Source organism: Athene noctua, chromosome Z (assembly GCF_965140245.1).
Source record: "Athene noctua chromosome Z, bAthNoc1.hap1.1, whole genome shotgun sequence".
Taxonomy (NCBI): Eukaryota; Metazoa; Chordata; class Aves; order Strigiformes; family Strigidae; genus Athene; species Athene noctua.
Window position 1 is genome coordinate 72199248 of NC_134077.1, and position 26851 is coordinate 72226098.

A 26851-nucleotide genomic window follows, 5' to 3' on the forward strand; every position below is an offset into this window, starting at 1 on the left:
ATTTGGCCACCATGTAAGGTCACTACCCTGTTATTCTTAGAAGCGGTCCATCCCAAACAGGGCTGCCACATCCAGTTATGGGGCAGCAACAGGAATGTGGATACAACTGTGACCCAAAGTTTACCTGTCCTGGGAATGACGGACAGAGCTAGTACCTTAACTTACAGGCTAATATTTCGTTTTCTATGTAAAGAAAGCCTTGATTAATTTTAAAAATCCAATTAAAATATAAAGGGAGGCCGAGGCAAGTACTCTGCCTTAGAAATTTATGTGTTTCATGTTTCTTAATATTTCCACATCCCTGTCAGCTTCTGGAAAGAACAGCTTTGTACCAAAAGAAATAGTAGAAATACTTGAATAGAAAGTATTCAAGTCTGTAAAGGCAGCACTGCCACCTGGTGTTAGAGATGAAGCATTTTGGGTACCACGAGTTTTTCTAATAAAAAAAGACATTTCCTATCTCACCTGGATTCTGCTATCCCCTGGGATTCTGGTAACTGCTATTCTTCTCATAAAGATGCTTACTGTCATTTAATTTTATCCCTGTTAGTGATGAACCAACCAAAACACTGCAGAATCAAAATCCAGCCATGCCTCCCATTTTCTTGACACCCCATTTTTAATGAGTCCAAATGACTTCTAGACAGATATCTTTCTACCAGCAAGCAGACTATAAATTCCAAATTAACACACTTTCAATTCCTACCTTTTTGAACAAATGTGCTTCTGTACAGAAAATATAGTCTTTGTTCTTTCCCACACTTTTTTCAGTACTGAAGTTTGCTAAACTCATTCATGTTTGGAATGCTAAACTGAGACTACTGAGAAGAGAATAAAGCGTATTATCTATGGACACAGTAAATGAGTTTGAGTCTGGGAAGGCACCACATCACTAGCAGAGAATGGAACTGACTTTAAATTAAAAATACTTCTTTTTCCTTTAAAGGTGTTCTCACAACATAGTTTAGCAGAATAACAGTACTGAAACAGTGTTGGAAATACACAATTAAAAGAGCATGTCCTCAACACAAGGAATTCACTCTAGCTACAATCACCAGTTACTACAGACAAGATACTATGGGCAAGCATACAACTGACAGCGACAGAGCAGAAGTCTACAGGGCTGTCTCCTCTTTGAAAATGCTAATATAGCTGACACTGTGTTAACTTGTTTTCTCTTTTCTGTGAACACAAAATGAAAATGCAAAGCAGGCCTTTGAAAAGCACAGAACAGACATCTGCTTTGGATCAAGATCATTGGCAGAGCAGCCACAAGAACTGTGCTTGCCAAACAGTCACCAAAGGTCTTGCCACTCCTGGAGAAAGACAAATTTTTGCCAAAATAAGAAGTCTTTTTCATCTGGAAGTGACTGGTTCAAATGCATCCCTGGGCACTAGTCTGTGACTCCTGGCCAAAAAACACTGCATGAACAGTCCTACTGACAGTAAAGGGTTACAAGGTAGTAACAATCTCTGCAGGATCCAAGCTGCAGTCAGGAGCATCCACTAGCTGTTTCTGGCCCATGTATAGTACAACATGTTGACAATACTAACCTAGCTGTTTACAGACAAATAACAGAAACAAATTAGTGCATAAAAACCACCACTCTGATCATTTTGTCTTCCAGCCTGACAAAAGTCCTAGAAGTTCTCCAGCCCCGTAATCTGTGTTACAATTAGCAAACACAGTTTAGGGGCACAGGAATGAAAAACGGAAGACAAAGATTATGCATTAAGAGGTCTCCAAAATACCCATGGTACAAAATAATGCACATGTATCTTTAGCATGGAAAAATGTTTTGCATGTTTTCTGTTTAACAGTCACCAAAAAGATGGTGGAATGTCATTTCAAATGTAATCTAGCCAAAGAATTTAGCTATAAAATTCACACATGAGATCTCAATACCACATGCAGATACAGTTTAATGTATAACTTCTTGGGAAAAAATGGTTTATTTCTCCCCAAAAGAAAAATCTAAAATTTCAGTAAGAAACGTAACTTTCCCTCCTGCAAAATTCTGATGAAGATGTTCTTTTAAAAAAATGTTTTTAAACAGGAATGCCCTGTGATACTTATAGGTCTTCTTTTGCATTGCTTTACAATTAAAACAATGTCAATGAAGAGAACAGTTGGAGACAGTCAGACACAAAACTTTAAAACTCATAAAAGCTTTGGATTTTGTGAAAGAAAGAAATCAGATTGTAGAAACCAAACATTCACTAAATGAGCAAATTCTAACTTTAGTTTGAATATGTACGACACATTTTTAACATGCTGGGCAGATTCTGACATAGTACCTCGGAAACATTTTGTTCCACACATTTTTTTATTTTTAAGTACTTATATTATACATGATGAGCTGGTCTAAAATGAGTTCAGGCTGAAATTAATTAGCCTTAGTGGAGAAAAAGAAACAAAGTTTTCTCACCCAGACTATGCTCCTCTTTTTTTCTCTTCTCCCATTTTGAGCTGTCCACATAGGCCGCAGAAAGAAGAGATCTTCTACCTAATGAAGAAAGAAATCACTACGTAAGTCAGGTAAGTCAGACATCTCTAAACAAACTAACACTTTATTAGATACTGCCCTTTTCTGTCATATTTACTGAGTCAGATGCATTAAACTGTCTTTATGGCACACCTGTCAGCAGCAGCTACTGTAACAGTTCACATTCCCTGTATGTGGATGAGTCATTACCTTGTCATTTTTAAAACAGAAAAGCTTTCCCCTATAAGTTGTTTTTCAGTGAAACAAACATTCCCAAACCTGAATTCTGTATTTAAGAAAATGATAAATTTTTAAAAGTAGAAGAAACCCCGAACAACAATAAAGGACTGCTTCTTTGTGCACACACGACTTTTTCACCAAATGCTAGCAACTGGCTAAATATACATATAAAACCATAAGCAAAAAAGATGAATATGCACAAAAAGGCTTTTCTGTTGCTGTTGGAAGGTTATTTTTTCCACCTGTAAAGATTCATCTCACTGGAAATGAAAGGTAGATGCTCCTCTGGAAATATTCTACTTTTTATCATCTTTTTTTGCATCTCCTGTGAATTGCAGAGTTTACTCAAATGTTTTTAAAAGTTTTTTCTAAACACTCTTTGTATCACCTTTAAAATCTGCTCAAGATGCTGTTCTAGCTTTTGAAACAAATGAAAATTGTTTCAGTTGAAAGAACAAACCACGACTGTACACCACTCACAGATGATAAGAACCTGAAGATGAATGAGGAACATCTGTATTAAATTTGTAGACGGAAGACATAAAAATACATGCAGAAGTTTGCAGAAATTAATGTTAAGAAACATGAAATATTTTAAAAACAAATGTTACTATGCTACACAGAATTCTTAGCAACTACCTTAAAGCCTTTACCTGAAAATCTACCTGCTACCACTAGAAGTTTGTTATTCTTGAGTGTGAAACAATTTTTCTCATTATCATCCTTCTGACATGCAATTATACACACACATCCAGCTCTGAACATCTCTGCAAATTTTTGTCATAAAGACCTGGTACACAGAATTCTGCAGTCAGACTATAAGAATATGTACAACGCTTTACCGAAGAGTTAGAAAATAAGAAAAAGAGGTATTTTCGTTTGGTTGATGGGTTTTCTTTTAAAGTTATTTGTCATTGTCATTATGTTAATAAAAGATCTCGGGTTTGGTTTTTTTAGGATAAACTTCTGTATGCGTAGTCACAGCGAAAGATGCCACTAGCGAACACGAGGGTTTAAAGAACTATTTGTTATAACACAAACAACTGTCTGAATGACAGTGCTTTGTCCAGGTAAGCTGGGGGTCAGGTTTGAGTTTTTCACGCAGGTTCCAGTGCCTGAGCAGCTCCAGTGCCAGAGGAGAGGGAGGTGTTTTTTGAGACATGGCTGTACCTACCAGGAAGCAGCACTGAGAAATTTCTCCTCGGGGAAGCTGAAAAGCCACAATAAAGTTACCCATCACCACCATACTTTAAGTAAACATTATTGAGTTCAGTTCTTGGCAAAGGTCAACATTTTTGGAAAGGTAGTTTTTCAAAATCATCTGTCTTGGTTGTGGTTCTGCCGCCTAAATTACTAGGTTTTGCTGAACGCTTACTGTCCCGGGTTTGGCGGCCTCCATACAACCCGTGTGGCTTCCCGTGACTCAAAAAGGCAAGTCCTAAGATATTAAGCTATGAGATCGGCAAGGTGGCGTAGCTATAAAAAACAAATTAAGAATACTCTCCCGCACCGCATCCTAGTGATATGCCGTTCTCGGAGCAGTCTCCAGTTATTATTATATATATACATGTATAAAAATAGGAAGAAGTCCCCACGCAGCTTCCCATCCCTGGAGACGGCCACCGCAGCCAACAGCAGCCACAGCAACTCGAGGGCCCGTCCCGCCAGGGCCTGTCCTCCACAGCCCGGCCAGGCCCAGCCCCTGCCATCCCTCAGCCCGCCCCGACACCCCCGCTCCGCCGCGGCAGCGAGGGTCGCTGCCGCCTGCCAACGGACCACCGACCTGCCGCAGCGCGGAGAGCCCTCCCGCTCCAGAGCACTCCTCGCCTGAGCACGGGGGCGGCCATGGCGCCGAAGGAGGAGACGAGCGGCGGGGCAGGCCCGGGAGCGCCGCGCCCCGCCCCGGCAGGCCCTGGCGCAAGATGGCGGCGGTGCTCGCTGGCGGCTCCCAGCGGGTGGCGCGGGAGGCGGTGTGGCGCTCGGCGGTCCGACCGCCCGCCTCGGGCTGCTGGGGCTACGCGCCTGGAGGTACGGCGGGCTGCGCGGCGGGGCGCAGGGGGGACGGCGGGGTGCCCGGCCGGGGCCCTGGGCTGCCAGACGGCCGAGGGCGTGACCGGAGTACTACAGCTCCCGGCAGGCCCGGCGGCGGCCGCCAGCCTTTTGCCTGACGGGAGTTGTAGTTCCTGCGGGGATGCCCCCTCTCGGCGCGGGGTGTGGGGCGGGAGAGCCGAGGGCCTCCCAGTGGGCTTCAGAGCGGGCCAGTTTGTGCTGCGGCCGGGAGGCCGAGCTGGTGCAGCAGAGTTATCCCACGGGGAGGGGTGGCAGCAGTGTTTATCGGGTGCTTGCCGTAGGCTGGATGTGAGCTACTAAAAAAAGCCCCAAACCATGCAGCTCTGTAAATGCATGTTTATTCTGGGAGGGTGGCAACATCATCCAGACCCTGGGCTGTGACTGCTGGTTGTCACCACCACCAGCACTGTACCAGGGCTTCAGAGGCGTTTTGAAGGCATTCCCTCGCCCAGAGGATAAAACGGGGGAACGTGGAAAGGAGGTGTGTGGCAGAGGGCTTCCCTGCATAGGCCCCATCTGGGCTCCCAGCCTGCTGTACCAATGTCAGTGGAGGTTTCAGTCAGTTTAGAGGTCTGTTAGACACCTCAGAGACATGAAGATCCCCCCTGAGTGGTGGTCTGCCCACTGCTCGTCACTGGCCACATTTATAGAGGGTTGCAGCATGTCTGAGGTAAAGCAGGTTGGTTGAGTTCTCCAGGATGGTCTGCACTGCCTGCATGTGCCAGCCATCTTATCAAACCTCCCTCCTTTTTTTCTCAGAGGCCCTCTTATTTGATTTTGCACTGGTTTATTTCTATAACACTGTAAAGTGTGAATTTAAAGAGCGGTAGAATTCAGCAAATTGAATTCAAGGAGGATGAAGTTCTGCTTCTCCCACCTCTCTACTGACACTGCCGAGCATCCATGCGGTTGGGTTCACCTGTCCCACCCCAGGTGCTGGCATAATTTCCACATCAGCTCTGGAGAGGCCCAGGCCAGGGATGGTCTTTCAGTGTTAGACCAGCTGAGAAAGTCTGTGGGAAGTAAATGGTATGAGAGGGTCTGTGGGAAGTAAATGGCAGGGTAATCCAGGCCAATTTCATGCCGGATAAAATGTATTTGTTTACACACTGGAACTGTTTTCATTAAATTTAATGGCTAAAGTTGCCGTTTAATGGATTTTTTTTCTTCACATTTTATGAAGTGGGTCATTAGCATGCTTCTCTTGCATAGAAAACAAGTTTCTTTATTTGCATGGCCTGTTACATTTTGCTAGGGAAATGCAGAGGAGAATAAATAACCTAACTGAGGTCAGTACTTGCTCTTGTCCCTCCAAGATTAGAATCATTCTTTAAGAAGACAAAAACTTAAAAGACTAGATTGTGACAACGTGAACTATTGCAGTGACTCTCTGTTACAAAATCATTGGTTGAAATTAAAAATCTACTGGAGAGCTAGTTTTGTGGCAGCAAAAACTTCACAAATACATTTGCATGCTGCTTTTGCTGAAGGAGCTTACAACACAGTACAGTTGAGGTCAGCACCCAAAGTTAATTTTGATATTCTAGGCCCAGCACTTCACTCGGTCTCCTGAGTGTTACTACAATTCAATTAATAAGCTTTGTGTTTTTTCCTTTTGTCTTCCTACTGTGTTTGGAGCTTCCAGAGCAATGCATTCTACAATAGTGCAGACAGCACATGTGAGAAAAGGAAGCTGTGCCCCTATGAATTGTGGTGAAAAAAGAGATGACAAGACAAATCATTATAAAAGCATGAAAGGGGAGGAAGAACTTATTCTTGGGCAGAATCCCCTTGTTACCTGTCTAGGTGGAGAGGAATGGTGTCTCTAGTTTTTCTTTTGCACATCTAATAAATATATACTTCTTCATCCTGTACATGTTAACTCTGGAAAGCTGTGATGTGGTGCTCAGTTTCTTTTGTCAGTGACAATTTTTGCAGTCTTTTTATTAATGTCCTCCTGCCAGTGGTCTGGCATCACACAATAATTAACAGCAGTAATTCATAGATGAAAAGTTCAGTAGTATTAAAACAGGCAGTGTGATGTAAAACTCAACCTCTTTTTTTCTTATGGTATAGGGAAGCGCTATCTACTAACAGAAGATGATATAAAGTTACAAGCATTTCAGCAGATGAAAGTGACAATTAGAAATGAAGTTCATGTCAATAAAGGTATTAGTATTTATTTCATAATGACCATTCTCAATTTTAGCGGGAGTCCTAGGAAACAAGTCATTATCATATGACACCAACTGACCCCATTTAAAGCAGCAACTTACGTCTTCCTCTTGGAAATTTTTTGTAACTAAAATTTTTGGAAGATCTGTGGCTCAGTAGAATGAAACAGTATTAGTTATGCTGTGTTGGAAAATGCAGAAAAGGTTTCAAGTATGCAAGATGTTTTCATAAGACCTGAAATGTTTGTGTCCTTGCTTTTCCAACTTAGTCAGATAGTCTAATAGAAAATACCATTTCAGTCTACATATCTTGCTTCAACTATATCATCAGAGAGGGTTAATACAAACCTAGTAGCTACTTAACTATCCAGAGAAGGCCTATGCCTGTAATTCTGTTTTAATCTGCTCTGTAAATTTAGTTAATTGGTTTCGATTTTTTCCCTTTTATCTAATGTAAGTTCTCAGCTGTACACACAATTCCAGATGATGTATGCGTACTCAGAATATGAAAAATAATTTCAGGTTTTCCACGTTAATGAAGGAGCAAGATTGGTGGATTTTTCTGATGAGGGTTTTGTCATGCTGTTTACAGTGTATACAAATTCCTTTCTTTAAGGAACATAAATAAAAACATAATTCTGCCCTTAATATTTAAGAAAGGTTAAGTAAAACTCGCATTTCCTGCACCTGTTTAATCATATGCAGGTGTTCTAGTGATACAAACTGACAATTGTTCTAAAGGATTTAATTAATTCTAGTTTTTTTGTATGGAAAGGAAGAGTCAAATAATCAAATCTAGTTTTATATAAACTAGTTGTCTGGGACAGAGAGGAGGTGAAGTCAAAGTGATAGTTTTTCTATATTAAGTGAAAGTAGTATTTAAATCAGGCAGTGGCAGGTCGTAATATTTTTATATTTTGCTGTGATGATGAGGTACTTGTATTTGGGATTATTCATCCTGTTCTTGAGATACATTGAATTTATTGCTATGGGTCAATGACTCTTGTTAAAACAGGTTTGTAGAAGCCAAATATTTGGCTTTACAGTCACAGTTGGCCTTTTTGTTCTGTACAAGTAGTAGCCTCTGAGAATTGATGAAAACAATGTGCTAAGCACCTATGTATGTGCATGGCTTCTCTCTAATACTTGAAACATGAAAAGAAGTAATTAGGGCTGGTAATAAACTTGGTTTAGAAGTGGAAAAGCAGTAATAAATGTTCAGTTACACAAAATATGTAATAGCTATTATTTATTATAATGCAACTATTAACTATCATAGTTATACTCTTAACTACAGCAGTTAAACAATTGCCTGCAGCAGTTATAATAACTATTATGTGCTTTTTACAAATACAGTTTGGATCCCAGATATTTTTTAAATTTTTGTGCATGTCTGAAAATATCATAACTATTATATATGCATACTTAAATGTATACATTCTTCTGACTTCACAGAATTCATCTCTGCATCTCTGTCTTGAGTAAGGACTTCTGTTTGCATGTAGTAACAGATATGCATCCAGTAGCTGTATATGTTCTTCTCTGGGGTGCTTGCTTTGCACCTCTTGTGTAGGTTACTAGCTTGGAAATATCAGTGACCCAGAAACTGCTACATAAAGTTAACTTCTCTGCCCAAGACAGGGGGCAGAACCATTAGAGGAATGGGTCTGCCAGGTGGTACACATGATTTTTGTGTACGTCTGAATCAGAGCCTTGAGATTAACAGCTGAAGGACTTGTCTTTGTGCTTGCTTTGTCACAGGAAAACATGCTGGATAGAGAAACCTCTTTTTGGGGGGGCGGGGGAAGGTAACCAACTCTAAATTTATGGCTATGTATAGAAATATATTAATTATGTATAAGACTGTGTTTGCATCAGTTGTGAAGGGATTTAAATCTTCTGTATGAACAATGTTGAGTAGAAGGAATGCTGAGTGGGATTGGTTTTGTTTGTTTGCTTGCTTCTTAAAAAAAGAACATAAGGCAGAAAACTACAAAACTTCCTTCATCTTTATAATTTTTATATTACCTGTCATATTCCATAACCTGCACAATGAAATTAAGTTCACAATAACCATCTCCTTGGTTTTCCAAGTCTGACATGACTTCATGGAGACACCTAGGCATGCTTGTCTGTGAGAAGCTTTATGCATTTTCCTTGGTGAAAAAACCCCAATCTTTCTGCTTCACTGAATCTCCATGTTTCAGGTACCAACTATGCAACACAGGTAATGGAATTGTCTATAGACTGCTGCTATAATGTGTTTTATTTTCAGATCCATATTTTCAAAGTATTAAAGAAAAATTAAAGAAAAATGGAATTATTCTCAGAAATGAATTAAAAAATTTACTGCATTTATGTCAGACTTCATCTGATGTGGAACTAGCCAGAAAAGTTATTTACAGGTATTTTTAACAATCCAGGTAACACTTTTCTCTCTTTGTTTTTTTGCTCTTATTAGATCATCTCAGATTAGGTCTGCAGTTGCGGGTTTGCACTAATTCAGTGGCTATATGCATAGTTAATCCCTTAAATTAAGGCTGTATTTTCATTTACTGTCAATCTTCCAACCCTTCTGAGACTCTCAGATCAAAGGAGAGTCAAGCTAGAGGAGCAAAGTTTATGCAGAATGGGTGGTGACCCACACAGAAATATCCTCTCTCAGCTGGGAGGTAGTGGTGTGCTCAGAGGCGTTTCCAGCCAAGACAAGCCTGGTTATAAACCGGTCTGGACCCAGCAGTGGCAGGTCAGGAGGTTTTGTGAATGAAAGCCTTACCAGCAATTACAGTGTAGGAGCTATAAAGAAAAAAGTGAAGCACTTTAGTTTTGGGGTGGTTTTTTTATTATTTTTTAGTGTAGGAGAGAAAAAGTTGAGGTATCTTAGTAGGTACTGCTGCTAAAATAGACTGCTGCAGCTTCCTGTGCTATTGCTCTATGAATAAAAGTAAAGTAGCTGGGAACTTTTATGGCAGAGACTCATTCTGTTACAAATCTAATGCAAGTTACTTTGCTGGAAATAAAAGACATTACATATTACTAGTTAATTTACTGGTTTGACTAAACCAGTATTTTTTCAATAAAATTAATCTGTTATCTAAATGTCATTAGCTGGTGCAGATAGAGAAGTGTACCTCTGTCATTGCACGTACAAACCTTGCTGTCTATTTAAAGCTGTTTTCCCTTGACAAATTCCATGTCCTGTGTGATAAACTTTTAAAAATTTTTCTAATAGGTACCATGAGCAGAATGGAATTGCAGACTTAAGTAATTTTAAATTTGGACCCCTCTTTATGAGGCTGTGTTATGAGCTGGACCTTGAAAGGCCTGCAGTAGAACTTATCAAAGATCAGGTAATTCCCCTATATATTCTAAAAATATTGTTGTTGTTATTAGTCCAATATGAATAATGTGTATGCTACACGTGAGCCTTGCATGAGCATATAGACTTGTATATGTGTTGTGGTAGCAAGGACGTCTATGACATTAATGTAAGGATGCAGATTACATGGGGTTTATTTTATAAACAGCAAAACAGTAACTAAAAGAAAATTAAATGCTAGTTTGAGAAGTTTATTATTGTACTTCTGTGTAATTACATCATTTGAATAAAAGGTATTGATTAAAAAAATAATTCCTCAAATGAACACAGCCGATGCATGTTTTCCTGAATCCTGTGTTGCATTAGGTCATTCTTGGAAGTGAACACTTCTGAGTTTTTATGTAGTAGTCCTCTGAAATCCCTTGGATTATTTGCATCAGCATATTTATCATGTTACTCTGTACTTCAAACTCACTCTGAACCCTGTAGAGGTGGTATGATGTTCCTCAACTCAGGAACTTGGCCGTTTTAGTGCTGAAGAAACTTAAGGACTTGCTTTTGAACATCTGTAAAATGCTGTGTGTGATTATTACGACAAGATATTAATCATGCCCAGTGTATAATAAATTACAAAGATTCTGTACAATAATATTGTGTCTTCAGAAATCTCTGGTGGCCAGTGGAAAGTCATCTCTATGATATTAATTCATTAATACATGAGATGTGCCTAGCCAGAAATGGAATGTGAGGTTTCTTGTTTTGTTTTGTTTTTTTTTGATTGAGATCTATGTTGTTAAGACAGATCCTGCAGTACTTGCAGGGCTTTGTAACTGATACAGTAAGGTACAGTACCTCATCAGACTCTGCTGCAGAAATTTAGACTTAATACCTCTGGCATTTTATTTGTGTATTCCCAACACACAGTGTGATTAAAGTGGAATTTAAAATACATTTGCTCTTTCTTCTCCTACTGTGTCATCAGTCAAGCCCTTATGCTGATCTGCTCATCATTTGATACTGTGATTAGCAAAAAATTCTTTCAGTTTCGCTGTGGTGGTACTTTACCTCGAAGACATTAATCACCTGCAGGCTGTATTTCTGCTGAGATTTTGGAGCTGCCATTAGCCAGTGACTTCCGCTTGTGTTAACTTAGAGGTCACCATCTATAATTAAGAAAAAATGATAGTGGGGCGCTCTCAGAAATTTCTGTTTAATTTCAGTGAGCTTTTGACCATACTGAGTCACTGGTATTTTGGAGGTTACTTGACAGAGGAACAGTCAGGAAACCCAGGGAGTTAGATGTTGAACTTGTGAAGGTGGGGCTTAGTCCAGTTGGAAGACCTGCTAAATGCTGTGCACAGTAAGAATGCTCACTGTCCTAACTTTATTTATGTTTACTCTGTTTGTATGTTTTTTTCTCCAGAATTTGCATGGTTTTTTCTCAGACAGTACATCATTCCATATTTTGATGACTATGTTATTTAAAAAGGGCCATTTTGAAAGTAAGTACTGTGTTGCTAAGGCAAATGCATTTTGAGGAGGATGCTTCTCACTATAAGTGTGTGTGTATATAAATATATATGTGTTTAATGAATATTGCTGATTGCTTTATGGACTTAGAAGGCCAAACATCAACTAAATCTGTGTAGTTGTGAATGAGCTGCAGTGTAGTGTGTAATAAAAATTGAAGGCTGTATTTGTTTCATACTTCCAGTGATATTCCTGTCATTCTCAGTTGCACAGAATTGTGATTATCCAGGTGGCTTGTTTCCTAAACCCTCTTCTCTGAAGGCTTAACTTCTCTTTGATTCTTGTTTTCTCATAGCTTTTTGTGTTCTCTATTTAGAGTTTGTTTTACATGGTTTTTGGAACAGTAAGTTCTTCAAAATTTTTTTGGCAGTTCTGCATTTGTGTCAGAGCAGGGAAGAGTACCCTTTTCCCTTTGATAACAAAATCAGACAGTAGTCTTGGTTTGTCTTACTAGTGTGCCCATACAGAGTGGCTACTGCAATATTTAAGTCAGATGCTTTAGATCAGTTTGGTCCTTTGTGAGGATAAGGGGGAATCATCTGATCTGGCTGAAAAGACCTTCCATGAGAAAATCTTAATTGAGTATGGAGTACTCAAGCAAATCCCTTTATTGAAGTTTGTTGAACACGCAGTGCTTGGTCTCTTGAAGTCTGACATATCTAAAGCAGTTGTCCTAAAAGTTGAGACTGAGCCAATGTAAAAATAATTAGATCAGAGCCTGAATGCAGTGTTGTGGTGTCATGCAGCATGTGTGTTATCGAGTAGCTGTTAGATAGTTTCCCTAAAATGGTGGAAGTGTTGATCATGTGTTTAAAAGGCTTGCTTTCTGGGCAGTTAGGAATAATGAGTGGTTTGTCAAGTATCTGGAATTTAGTTTTAGATTTGTATGAAAATAATAGACCAGTAAGGACAGATTCTAATGTAGATTGAAAACCTCTTGCCTGGGAAGAAATACTTACATCCATCTGATCTTAAATTAAACTTTTTTGAAATGTATTAATTTTTTTAAAAATAACAAATTTCAGTTTACATTTCTATTTTCAAATAGACTTACTGAACTCATACCATGTTGAGATTTTTGTTTTTCAGTTACTAAATGTACAGCCTTAAATTTGTGAAGTGAGTAACACCAATGTATTTTTGATAGGTGCTTTGGAAGTTCTGGTAGAAATGAAAAAACAAGGTATACCTTTCAACAAAGAAACCTATCTACTTGCATTTGCAATATGTTACAAACTGGTAAGTATTTCCAGTTTACACGATGAAAAAGTATTTTAAATGCCTTCTCTATGTCTTCCTTTTTTTGGATTTTAAAATTTCCTTCTGTTCCCGGTCATGATTCCTCATCTAGTGCAAATATTTTAGACATATTTAAGTCCTAAATTGCTTCATTGTGCATGTTATGGTGCACATATATAGCTTCCCATAAAAACTAATGTCACAAAGCAAATCTCCAATAAAGTACATGAATATACACTCTAAGGAATTAATTTGGTACAGCCTTTGATTAGCTGAAGGTATTCTTTCTCTGGGGTCTGTGCATCTCTTCAGACTGTACTCTGCTTGATTCTCAATAATGGTTTTATAATCTGGCTTCCTTAAGAGACAAGGCATATATATGATATGTCCCATTTGTCAGATATCATCCATGTATTTCTCCCCTCCCCCTTCAAGTAACGTTGAACCATTTCTGTAATGGCACCAAATTTGACAAGGATTAGAGTTCTCAAAGGTGATCTGTTTCTGTGTGCTTGATGAAAATGCGCAGCTGAGTGGAGAAAAGAAACCTAGATGAACGCCTTCAGTGCAAGACAGGCTGCTCCTTAAGCTTAACTGTATTTTTAGCTGATAAAGAGCATGAATACAATTAGAAACTAGGCTATACAGGTTCTACGAGTGTTTTATTAGAACTGTTCCCCTTTTGTAGCAAACTGAGATCCCCAGCCTTTTTTATTTTTTATTTTGACCTTCCTCTCCAGTTTTGAAGCATTTCTGCAATTTGAAATATTAACATAGGCCCTTTGCAAACTCAGTAGGAAACTCTTTTTCAATTTCCCCATGTTTTTAGGAAAAAAGACACTTGCTGAGGAGAAATTATACCACTAGACTAGATTTCCTCAGGTTCCTCAGTTAACCATGCAATGAAACTGAGTGCATATGTGATGAAAAGTAGTTGGCCTAAAATGGTAGCTCAGCAGTAATTTATGTGGTGCTTCTGAAATTCTCAGGTTTAATGAATCAGGGCTGCCTTTAGGTCAGGGGAAATAGAAAGCCATGTAGCTTTGGCATTTAGAGTGGGGAGGTAGGCAGAGCTGAGGAAGACCTGCTGAAGTTGTCTGATGTTAAAAACAGCTAGAGACTGATGGTTACAGTCAGTTTAGGGATGTTACCTTATGTAGAAGGCATCCTTTTTAGAAAGTTCTGAATGTACAAAGACTTTGACACTATGCTACAACCCACGTTCATAAGCTGGTGTTTGCTACTAGCATCCACTAAGGCAATATTTACCACTGAGGAATTGTTCCTTGGTCTGTACTCTACCCATTTAGGTAAAGGCTTTCACAGAAACCCATGGTGTTTCTCTGAGGTATCCTTTATTCCTTCTGCTATAGCTTATTCCCTAAAATCTTTACATGGTTCTTTCCATGGCTTGCTGTCACAAGGCTTGAATCCATGGCATGTGCAACAGTAAGAGGTTCCTGAAACTTTTGTTTTCTATTGCTTCTGGCCACACCTGTGTTTTCAGTAGAGAACATGGCTCACCATTACTTGTTTAGCAAATTGATAAAAATAGGAGGGAAATGAATCTAAACTGTCACCTCCTTGTTTTAACAGCCACAATAAATTTGTGGAGGTTTTCTTCATTCAGATAAAATATTATCAGTAAGGGAATAAGCTGTAGTAACCCTTTGTTCTGCTGATTAAGGATACTGATTAAACTCAGACACCAGAGTGAAAAGAGCAGGCGTATTTTACTAGTGATAGCAGTGTAATACAGAAAACATGCAGTAAGAAAAAAGCAGAACAGTGCACTTAAAGCAGCAAACAGGAAAAAACAGTGTAATTCGTTAAATCATTACTACACGAGAGAGAGAATGGAGATTAAGAAAAATACATCACCACTTGCATATATTATCATCACCCAGCCCCGCAGTGGCTGGGCAGCCCCGGTCACAGCGAGGGTTTGCAGAGCCTGTCCCGGCAAGGGGGAAATCCTACGCGGTGCCTCCACCCGTAGGTGAGGCTGCCAAAGTCGCTGCAAACGGGCCCAGCCCTATAGACCAGAGATCGACAGGCCAGAAGAGCTGGCACCTTTGTTTTGAGCAGATAATTTCTGGTTTCGTTCTCCTGTTGGATTCCACCCAAAGCCTGGCCAGGGCTCAGGGGGGGAAACCAAGGGAGTTTCTGACAAGGCCAGATACTTGGGTTTTCAGCCTTGAACAGGCTAAACAAGGGAAGTTGGAGACATTTTCTCCTCACTCCTGATTATATTTTGTCTAAGCTGCATCTTTGACTGGTGAGTTTACATACTTTTGTTAATGTTTACACACTAAGCAGCTTCAGCTTGGGGCCTGTTGTTCAGGCTTCAGTATTTCAATGCTTTAGCACTTTTTACATCAGCATAAGTGGGTTGTTATAACTTAGTACAATACCTACTAGCACAATGGGTATCAATTATAAAATATACAGGATTCATCTATAGGTCAGCTCTGGCTTGGGCCAGTTGTTCAAGCCTTAGCACTTCACCCTTTATGCACTAAAGAGGATTAGGTGGAGCTCTTTCAAAAGCTTAATCTGTTGATTCAGCTGTTACTGGTAGGAGGAGAAGCCATGAAGCTCAATAGTGGTTTTGCTCATGATGCAACATAAGAAACTTTAGAAAAAATCTTGAAGGAAAATATTTTTGAGATGTACTACATGAATACTGGAAAAAATGGTGCTGGTATCTTTAAGATCAGTGCCAGGTTAATCCTTGGTTTCTTTTGAATAACCATGCCAGAGACCAGTACAGAAACATTTACAGGACTTAACACTCAGATTATTGCTAGTGGATGAACAAAAGAATTAATGTTTTATCTTTGTACAGAAGTGTTTCAGAGGTCAACTTCAAAACAATTCTGGAATGTTTTAAATCATTATAAGGCACTGCTATCCTCTAAGGTAACAGATCGTCCTTCTGTTAGTGCAGGCAAGGGCTATAGGCCTTTTGATAACAACAAAACATTTAATTAATCTCTGGTGGCAAAATGTTTCTAAATTTTCAAAGAACATGTTTTAAACCACAGGCTTCTTATGTGGTTTAAAAGATATTTTTACAAGCTGTGCAGACTATTCAGTGGAATGGAAAAGCATCCCTTAAACACCCAAAGGATGACCCTATCCCTTAAATTATGGCCAGTATTTTGCAGGAATGACACTTTGAACAGTAGGAACAGATATCAACACCAAATACTAGGAAGAAATATGAAGGCTCTTATCCATATCGGTGGTACCAGTTGTTACAAGACCTTCCTGCAGCCATCTTTTAAGTTTGGCAGGTATTATTTTATTTGGGGTCAAGTCAACTCTACTCATAATTTCCAGTGTGAGAAGCATAGTTTTTGAGAGTTGGTGGTTTGTGAGATAACACACAGGTAAACTTGTTGCCTTTTACTATAGACTCCTATTGAAAACAGTCCCAGCAATAATGGAAGCTTTCTGTGTTAGAAAACAGGCAAATGTCTAAGATGTCTTACTAGAGTATATACATTGGAAAAGTCTTGAAAGATTTAATATGTAAGAGAGGCTAAAAATTGCTGAAATTTTTGAAAATTTGCACATACACAGATTTCTTTAGTGTAATGGTGTTGAGTAGTTCAGTGTTTAGAAAACACTGATTTTCATTAAATATTGTCACAGAGGCTTACAAAATCAAATTAGGCAGATGACAAACTCCAACAATATTTATATTGATCAAAATTGTTGAATGGGTGATAAAGTAGGAATGAAGGCTGTTTTAATCAAAATCACTTAACACTCCAACAGATATTAGTAAACCACAGGTTCAAGATGACAAATGGAATTAATACTGTGCAGCCAACTCAGGATCCTAAGCTTGGAGTGATGACTCAAAGCGTGCAGTCACTAACCTGTAAGATGAAGGCTCTCAACCTTTAGGAGTTTTCTTAGGTGGCATCTTGAACCCTGGGGGGGAAGTCCCCAACTGCAGACCCGCTACTCCCAGGAGGACTGACTCAAAATGGCCCTCCATTGGGGCTCCATTTATACCCTAGTCAAATCTGATATGTGGTCTTATATGGTTACAGTCCAGAAGTTTCTTTTGACAGAAGTATTTCATTGGTTGAGGGCTCATCTTCCAACCATAGTCACTATATGTCTTTGCCCTGCTGATTGGTCAGCTGGACCCCCAAGTCCTAACTACTATTTTTTTCTGACAGGTGAGAAGTTTCTAGTGTTGTCGGGGGGGGAGCGTGCACCTTCCACAGAATCCACAGTAATGCCTGACTGGTTTCTTTGGAATGGTGGTACAGTCATCTCTTCCTTCCAAAGTTAAAAGGGAGCACAGTGTCAGTAAGCCTTAATGCTGACTTTGAATCTTTATTCCTTAATTATTTTCAGACTATTACAAATTACTGTTAACAATGAATAATACAGTGTCAGCCAACAGTGTGACATCAATCAACAGTAGAAACAATCAGTTGTATAACCACAGTCAACATTATAATAACAGTCAGCAACAGCAACAATCAAATAGGGAAATACTATTTTACAGTTGCATTGGAATGTCTAATACGTGAACAGGTTTTAAGAGAGTATGCTCCACAGCTAACACAGGTTTCAATACCGCATGCTTAATACATCTTAATATAATAAAAATTACAGTAATCATAACCGTTATTAAAGATTGAAGGAGACTGATTACCCATCCTTACATGCCGACTAGTTATCACACTGGATACATTCAGGGAAAATACCAAACTGTTGTTGCAAAGCATGGACTGTCTGATCTGCAGTGGCTGTACTAACAGCTGTGGCCATAGTCAGTCCCAATACTACCTCCTACCAAAATATATCTCTTCCTGTGGAATATCTTCAAAGGAGCAATAAAATTGATTTGCTCTGAAGAGCGTTGCCTTGTTTAATGTGTTGGGCTAGTGCTTGATTTGCGTGGTTCGTGGTTGGCTTTGAGCCTTATTTGGCATTGTGGGCAAGCTGTGAGGACTGCCTCACAGATTTTCATAGATATTGACCATCCCTGAGACCAACACTCATAATAGAAGTCTGCTTTCCTTGAGTGGCCTTGCTTAGTGTGCAGCCACTCAGCCAACTGCCCCCAATCTTCCTTTTTGCTGTCAACCACCTTAATTTGGGCTAGGTTATCTACTTGCTGATTCCATTTCTCAGCGGAGGTTCTGTTCCTTGCATGGCCCTTTACCCATCCCACCTTTAGGGGTTGTGATCTGCCTGTTTCTGGCAATCATTACCAGACCTTTGTACAGACCACCTCCCACTGATTGGATTCCCACTGGCATATCCACTCTCTGGTGCCCTTATAAGTCGCATAGCAATCTGTAAATTACAGTGGCACCATTCTCCACAGCCAGCAGGAGGGCCGTGTTGTGTGCTACCTTCTCCCTCCTCTGTAATTGTTTTCCTGGTACAATTTTCCAGTGCTGCTGCTTTATATTGCCATTTTGATCCTATTTGATGGGCAGATGCATCAGTGAACCATATTCCATGCATATTGGTGCCTGCCACAAACTCAGGTGTTTCCTTAATTGAAGAAGGTTTGTAGGGCCAACCCAACAAGGTTCAATCAAGGTTTCGAGGCTATTGAATCAGGGGGCCTTGACCAGGCCCTCTTTCAACAGGAGCAACTGGCTAACCTCTTCAAAGTAGGCATAGCACTTCTGTATCATGGCCTTCTGGACTACCCTCTCAGGAAGGGGTGATTCTTTAAGGATCTAGTTTAGTAGAGGGAAAGGGCCCTGCACTGTAATATCTTGTGATGTATGTAACCCCTCCACTTAACTGCTCTGGTAGGTGAGAGGAGTCCCTTCTCCCACTCTGAGTGCTGTTGTTGTTTTCTTAAATGAGGTGGAAGAGAATGACTAAGGTCTAGCCAGCCCTTCATGGTACCATTTGAATCACACCATAGTACAAAGTGTCTGTCGCAAATCCTCACTCACTCAACCCTTAATGGATCTCACAATCCATTGCAATGGGACTAGTCTCTGATACATCTTAAATTCATCCTTTAGTACATTAAGGGCCCCTGTATGTTTCAGAGTCCTTACATGGGTGGCTTTTGCCCCTCAGCTCCCAAAACTCCACACCCTGCCATTAGATACCATTGTTTCCCCATCAGCACATTGAATCCCACTATATTTCCCTTATAAGGACTCAAAACCCTTTTGTCATTCTTTTTTCCCCAGGTAGTCAAAGTTGAGTTCGAGCTATGGGACATTTTTCTGCTACACCAGTTACCCCTATTATTGCCTTAACTTGTGGGCTTGTTGCTTACTCTAAACACTAATTTTGGCCCCTGTATCAATTAAAAATTCTAAACTTATTCATCTTGGGCCCATGGGAATATGTATATAAGGTCCATAAGTGGACCACTGGCAAGTATTCACCATGCGGAGTGGGTGACCTGAACCCAAAACTGCCATCATCTAGTTTTTTAACTGTCAATTTCTTTTGCAGGAACACAAAAGGACTAGTTATGCTATCATGAGAAGAGGTGGTTGCCCATTGTTTTTTAGTTTTCCTTTCTAGCAATTCCACCAGCTTTCAGATATGGTCGACGGACTATCTGTGCAACACCAGCCTGGGTACCCCTAGTGTTAATGCCTTTCACCAAAGGTTGTTCCTTCCTGTATCATGGGTCTGATCTGATCTACCTCAGAAGGGTTCAGACTCCTGGTGGGGAAGATGTTTGCAGTGGGGGTTCTGACTAGCTTGCCAGCTCTTTCTGTTTCCGTCTGTGGTACCACCCAGATCAGTCCATCCTGTCTCACACCCATAACTAGCTATATCATGTAACATCTCCGTCCAGGTCAGTACATGCGTGCACAAATTCCGAGGGTTTTGCTGATTATGTTCAATGGCCCCCTGAATCCGTTCTCTGAGGGGCTGAATATGTATTTTTAAAGTGTTCAGTAGTACCCTAATAAGAGATCTAAGGTGGCTGGGGTCCACCAGTACTGCCATTGGTATGCCTTGCTGCCCTCTTTCATACATTGCCTGAGCACAAGCAGCCTTTTGTACTACTCCACCAGCTCTGACAACCCCTTCAATAGTAATAGGTTCCCCTTGCTCTTTGGAATCCACACCCCCAGCCCAGTAAGCCACTTGGGATGTTACTGACTGGTCACCTGCTGGCCCATCGCTGAGAAACACTCCTGGACCCTAGAACCCCCCTGTTTCATCATCCGTCAATGATATCCAATCACCTCCAGTTACAGAAACTCCACAGATACTTGGTTTCTGTTTTGCCTGGCTTGTCTGATAAATTAGCTTGCAATTCACTGAGCTCAGACGCTGCCCAGGGGGTCATGCAGACAGTGGTTTTGGGGGTTCCACCTTGTGGGCCCATGTGCCTCTCTGTTTTGACAAGATGTCCTTTCCCTCCAACTCCTCTACTTCTTCAGAATATTTTCATCAGAGTCTCCCAAAATGATCCCATTCCAATCCCTGGGGTCTGCACCTGCAATCAATGTCTGGATTTGGACAATACCGGGGGACTTTTTCACTTGTGCTAGCATGATTTTTTGTTCTAACAGACATGTCTGCTCTCTTTCTTGTTTCAGATCTCCCTTTAAACAATGTTTCCAATTGCTTTTTTAAATTATCCTTGCCAATCTGTCAAAAATCATTATTTTGTTCTTGTGCTTGAATCAAGCAGCTGCCTAGGAAGGCACACATAATTCCTTTGCCTTTGCAATCTCTAATATTTCCGTGGCAATGTTCTATACTCTACAACTGCTCATGAGTCAGACTACTCCTACTTCACTTATTGTATACCTGGGGGGAGAAAGTCTGCAGTCGTGCCTCCCTAATAATTCCTCTGTTGACATCCTGCCAACTATACCAATTTAAATTTCAAAGTTTCTTTTGACCAAAGTATTTAATCGGTTGGGGGCCCATCTTCTGGCCATAGTCACTATATGACTTTGCCCTGCTGACTGGGCAGCCAGATCCCTAGATCCCAACTACTGGGTTTCTTTAATGGTTGGGAAGTTTCTAGTGCTGTCGGGGGCAAGGGGTGTGTGTGCACCTGCCACAACTATCTAATGTAGCTTTTAGTATAAAGTAAGGACAAAAAGTCTACTTCCTGATTTGGGAATGATTAGGAAGTTGAAAGGAAAGTGTCTCTTGGTTTTAGCATACTGCTGGAGTTGTTTTATCTCTTGTAGAAGCCAAAACAGTTAGGGCAAGGCATAGTTGTTAAAGTAATGGAAGTTATTCTTACCCTCTTCTGAGTTGTTAAAGTAATGAAGTTATTTTTACCCTCTTCTGTAGCTTTGAATATCGTATTTTGATGTTGTGTTTCTCAAGAAGTGCTGTACAGAGTCTGCTTGGTAGGGTTCAGATATGGATTACCTTGGTGATCTTACATATGTTGACTTCTGAATGCCTTCTGAATGTGATTGCAATTGCCTACAGTCCTTTTAGATCACAGGAATAACAAGTGCAACTCAGATTTTATATTTCTACAGGACAACCTGGAGTCTTGCAGAATCTCTGCAAAACTGCTTGAAGAAGCCCAGCTAAAAGGTGACACGTTACCGCTGCGAGCGTTCTGCTTTGCTGTGGCAACTGCTCTGAAGCAGGTTAGAACCTTTTGTTTTGATTTGTGCCTGAATTTCTATAGTTTTATTGTGGAAAGGTAGTCAGTGAAAGGAAGTATAACTCATCTATGTAATAACTTAAAGTATTAGAACTTTTAAGCAAACAAAAGAGTAGGATTGTAGACAATTCCCACATAGAGTGAATGTGGAAATTCTGAAATTCAAACACATGTCACGAGTCTAATGCACAGGTATTTTGTGCCAGTGACAGTGCCATATAGAATATTTCTAAAAAATGAAAGAGTTGGGCCACCAGGTTAGATGTGGCTATGGACCCAGCCTTGCAAATACTGCTATTTAGTGATGATTTCCTTTAAATAGAAATAAAATGATAATTTTAAATATTTGCACAATCATCTCTTTAAAAGTGTTTACTTTGGGAGGCAAACTCAAAGGCTGTGATACGTATTGCCCTACTGCCTGTGGCCTGTCCTCTACAATATGTTCTTTTACAACAAGATTTTCACGCACCTCATGTGCCTTAGGCACTGATATGAGGAGGCTCTGAGGCAGTACCAGGTGAAAGATTGAGCAGAAGAATAACAATTAGGAAATTGTAAAGTCTAGTATTTCCTCTGCCGTTAATTGTGCATGCAGTTTGAGGAAATTCTGAACCTTCTCTGTTTCATGTCCAAACAGAGGTCAGAGGCACTATAAGAGCTAGCATTTTGTTCCTGTTCACAGATTTGAATGAATGAGGTAGAATTGTTAATTTTTTCTAATGCACTCTATGGTCTTTTTTGCACTGTGTCTGAACAGAGACACTGAACAATAGCATCATTGAAATTATCCATGTGCATGATGGCATGACAGGGCTTCTCATTGGCACTGAGGTTGAAAACCAAAATTTCTGTCTCTGAAACAACATGAAATATCCTTGATGCTGTTGCTTTATGTAAAAATCAGTTTAAATTCTTGTTTTGCAAGCAGAATAGTGCTCCACTTACTTACACTTAACTATTTCTTAAGCTGCGTGATCTTTGACAGTACATCGTGCTGTAAGATGTTTCTTGATATCAAGTAGCAGTGGTTGGTCTAGTAAATGTCAGTGTAACATTTACTGTCTGTGCAAATCAGCTGATGGCATAGATACAGTACTGTAAATGTGTATGTCCAAAAGGTTAAAAATGCTGGGCAGGATAAATACCCACATTAACTAACATATGTTGCAGTTCATTTAAGTACTCTGACATGTACCAAACTGAACATCTGTGTAGATCTTTTCTCTTTTAGGAGCTCTCATGTTCAGTGTTGGTTACATGCTTCCTTTCCCTGCTGATCTGAGACAGGGATGCTGTCTGGTGTTCTAAAGAGCCACATTACATGCAAAATCCAGTGTGGGGTGGTCCTTTCACAGGCTGAATGCTGTTGGGAGTCTCTGGGTCTTGGTGAAGGGGTTCTAGATGCTGTTTTGTGATTCATTGAAAAGTTGCGAAAGACTGTTTTTCTTAAACTTTTATTGTGAAAGTGTCACATGTTTAACTGTATTTATTTTATTATTTATAATTCCTTCCTAGAATGATGTTGCGCAGGCCAAATTTTATTGTTCCCAGATCATGAAAACAGAGAACAAACTATACACTAATCTTAAAGTAAGTATGCTTGCTTTGTATTAGAATCTTGCAGACAAATATACCATACTGGAAAAAAACCTGTGTGCAGAGTAATAGAAGGCTAGCTTTTTAGTAGCACAGGCGTTTATCAGTACTGTTGCTGAGCTTGGTTTTGAGACAACAGATAATTTCTGTCAGCTGGATGAGTCACATTCTGAATTGTAAACACCCTTCCCACATTTTTTAAAATTGCTTCTTGCTATAGATGGGATTGGAACGTAGACCAGTCCTACATCTGTGAGTACAGACCTGTGAACAAGTTTCTAACTATGATTTTGTGACTTTTTGATTTCTTACTACAAGAGATGTAAAAACACACAGCTCCAAGTAAATGCCTCCCTTAGCTGTGCTCTGCCCACTTCAAGCTTCCTTCAGCCCTTGAACCTTAATCACATATGTACGATTTTTTAATTTAATTGCATGGTCTGCAACCTGAGAGAAAGTCTACTGCATGTGCCCGGTGAGTGACCTCTCTAAGCTATGGAAAAAACACTTTATTAAATAAAAGCTAATGCAGGTCCATCACTACCTCCAGGCTCAACCTTCCTTTTCCAGGTCTCACCCATGAAAAAACCCCAAAACTTTGTGGAAATTGATTATTCTCTCTGCTTTCTTCATGATTAATACATTTCCATCAGTTCAGCATCTAGAAATGTATTTTGTCCTTCTTTACTTTATATCTTCCTTAAACACTTTTTAAAAATTCTGTATTCTGATGGTAAGTACTATTGGTGTGGTGTGATTTTATTTTATTTTCAAGGTTCTTGTCCAGCTCAGATCTGGTTCACTAGAAGAAGTAATCAAGACATTAGAGGCAGCAGTGGAAGTAGATACTCCTCCCTTTGTGAAAAAAATTGAGTTTTCTGAGCAGGTCGTAAGTATACAGTAACAGGAAGAGGTCCATGGTACTTGGCTGAGTCATGATGACGGTGGCTTAGCTACAGAACTTCAGGTGCCTGAGTTCGCCCTACTAAAATTGTTTGGGTTCTGTTACATTCAAATGCCAAAGCAGCTGGCTGCCTTTTGTACTGTTGGACAAAGCACTTAGCTGTCCGCTTCCATTTTTTATTATGGATCTTGCTCTTAGAAGCTCAAATTTCATCTGAATGTAGATGAAGTGTTCCCTAGTGGCATTAAATATTTAATCTCTTGCCTTCTATGCTATTTTTGTTTGATGTAAAGATGAGAATAAAGTTCGGATCGCAGTGGTATTATTAGTTTGGTAATATTTTCAAAGACCTGTGATGCTATATGGGGAAGTGTGATATGGGAAATAATAGCTTTTGAAATTTTACTGTATTTTATGATAAAAACCAGCTTTTACAGTACTGAACACCAAGAAGGCATCCCTCAGAGCATATACATACCCCCTATCAGCTTGGTAGCGTTGCTGCTGCTTTTCCTGAAACTTAGTGTATTTATTAATTTTGAACATGTCTATGGAACAAGATATTTTAAGACTGTGTTATAATGATTAAATACTTAGCCTTTCACTGGTGCCTATTAAATGAATAACTAATATGTAAAATATAAATACTAGATAGAAGGGGGACATACCTTTCAAAACATAGCCCATATATATTAACTGCTATGTTGAAAAGAAGTTTTTTTAAGCAGCATTTAATTTTGTAAATTCATTGCAATAGATTTTACATGTATCAATGGTGTATTTTGTTGGCAAATTTGTAACAGTCCCTAAGAAGACTAAGCATTAGTCCTAACCCATTCCTTCCATAAAAGGTTATTGATCAACACCAATTTTTACGAGATTTACTTATACTTGAGCACATACTCTGCCTATGGCATACAAAACTTCTCAGTGTTCTGTGGTCTGACTTCTGTTGATTTGTACTGTACTGTAAATTTAGTGTGATACGTAAGAATAATTAGAATTGTGCTGATCTGGAAAGTAGATTCCAGAAAGCAATTACTTTTCCTGGGTTTAAAAACAAAATAATGATGTTAGTCTGCACTAGGCTGAATGTACAACTTTGAAGAAGTTATAAATCTAAAAAACTCTTAATAGGCATCCAGTGCATTCCCACCATTGTCTGGTGATGTATAATGTGTGCTGCATAAAAGCCCTTATGAGTTATTGCATTAGCCACATATATTGTGGACATTTTTTTCCTTTGAGTGATTGCTGATCTTCAGTATGGTGGTTGATTAAGATCCTCATTTTCTGAACTGTAATAGTCTGTCATTTTATCCTCCTTAGCTGGCTACAGTCAAGGAAAAGATGGAAGAAAACCCCGACCTTTCTGCCAAATTAGGAGATATTTATACAAAACTACAAGCTTCAGGACGGATAACCATGTGCACACTGGAAGACATGCTTTTCCAGATTTCTAGTTCAAAGAAGACCCCTGCAAAGCTTTTAAATCAGAAACAATTGGGCTATCAGGCTGCTAAATCTCTTCGGTCAAATCTGTTGTTGGAATAGTTCAGTATCTGATGGCAAACTGAACTGCTGTTAGCATCACTTAGAAGCCAGGTTCAAATAAAATGTCCTCTTCCCTCCTCCACAAGTTTAAGTTGTTTGTGTGAAACTGCATTTTAAATACAAATCATGTAGCTTCTACTTTTCAGTTTGATGCTAAAACAAGCCATGACTCTGGGTATTTGTGTGTTGTTCAGAAATGGAGTGATAGAATGGCTCGAATTTTTTCCTCAGGCACTTAAATCAAGGTTTTCCTATGCTAAATGTTGTGATGGAAGTGAACAAAATAGTATGCGTTTCTGACCTGAATTCCATGGTTCATGAGAAGAAAATTCAGTCTTCTTCAAATGTAATGTTCTGATTGAAAGTATAGATGCTGTCCAGAGTCTAAATAAAAGTGTGGAAGTGCTTAACTGTTTATTCAAGTTCTGTACATCTGAAGAGAATCAGAGGAAAGCAAGCATCTTTTGATCCCTTCAATATCTTTTTCTTCAGAATCAATATATTAGTATGTTTTTTCATATCACATGGGATCATAGAAGTGCTGTGGGAGGTAGCATGGTAACCAACTGGTTGTTTTCTCACTAGAAGGAGATTCCTGAACAAAAGTCAGAGTCGCAGAGTGAGTAGCCCCACATATTGCTTCCTTCAGTTTTTCTGATATTAAGTCTCCCAGGACAAATAGATCTTGATACAAATTTGCAGCTAAATCCTAACAAGTTTCTAAGAGCAAGTACCATCACTTTTTTAGACTAGGATTACATATAATCTTTGTAATTCACTCACACATTGAGCAAGTACAAAGAAGCTTCATGCTGACATAGATTTAACGACTCCAGGCCAAATGTGCTTGGTTCTAGTAATAACAAGCTGTTTGTAACTATGAGTCCTGTATACCCAAAAATCTTTTCTCATTCACCATTTGGAATAGAAAGAATTGGAAACAGCTATACCTTGGGCGGCACTCAGGTGCTTTTGATTTACTTCTGCATATGAAGTGATGAGCCTGTTAGTACAGAACTTAATAGTACTGTGAACACAAGACTAGGTGGAGCGCAGCGTGGTGCTCTCCAAGGTGGGCCACCTTATCTCTCCTTTGGTTTCTGTTCTTTTTATTTTAACTCT

General features: G+C 39.6%; 2 protein-coding genes across 5 annotated transcripts in view; one reads left to right on the forward strand and one right to left on the reverse strand.

Annotated features, from left to right (window-relative positions):
- Positions 1–4656, reverse strand: part of MRPS27 (mitochondrial ribosomal protein S27) — a 47565-nt gene extending 42909 nt beyond the window's left edge. The window contains exons 1-3 of one of the 2 annotated variants that reach the window (XM_074931397.1): positions 4510–4588; positions 3897–3936; positions 2430–2503 (exon numbers count right to left, since the gene is read on the reverse strand). In XM_074931397.1, coding sequence (XP_074787498.1) covers positions 2430–2503; positions 3897–3936; positions 4510–4573 — 178 coding nt within the window. In that variant the 5' untranslated portion in view covers positions 4574–4588. Of the gene's footprint in view, positions 1–2429; positions 2508–3896; positions 3937–4509 lie in introns of both variants that reach the window. The other variant, XM_074931398.1, reaches the window with a different exon arrangement.
- PTCD2 (pentatricopeptide repeat domain 2) lies at positions 4606–26479 on the forward strand. Of its 3 annotated transcripts, XM_074931399.1 has the most exons (10): positions 4612–4754; positions 6873–6965; positions 9246–9375; positions 10203–10320; positions 11713–11791; positions 12967–13058; positions 21542–21655; positions 23191–23265; positions 24047–24160; positions 25505–26471. In XM_074931399.1, the coding sequence occupies exons 1-10, from the start codon at positions 4649–4651 to the stop codon at positions 25727–25729; spliced, it is 1146 nt and encodes a 381-aa protein (XP_074787500.1). In that variant the 5' UTR covers positions 4612–4648; the 3' UTR covers positions 25730–26471. The 3 variants fall into 3 exon arrangements, with proteins under 3 accessions (XP_074787503.1, XP_074787502.1, XP_074787500.1); XM_074931402.1 differs by lacking the exon at positions 24047–24160 and having other exon boundaries at positions 4606–4754; positions 25505–26479; XM_074931401.1 differs by lacking the exon at positions 6873–6965 and having other exon boundaries at positions 4611–4754; positions 25505–26473.
- Positions 26480–26851: the final 372 nt, after the last annotated feature.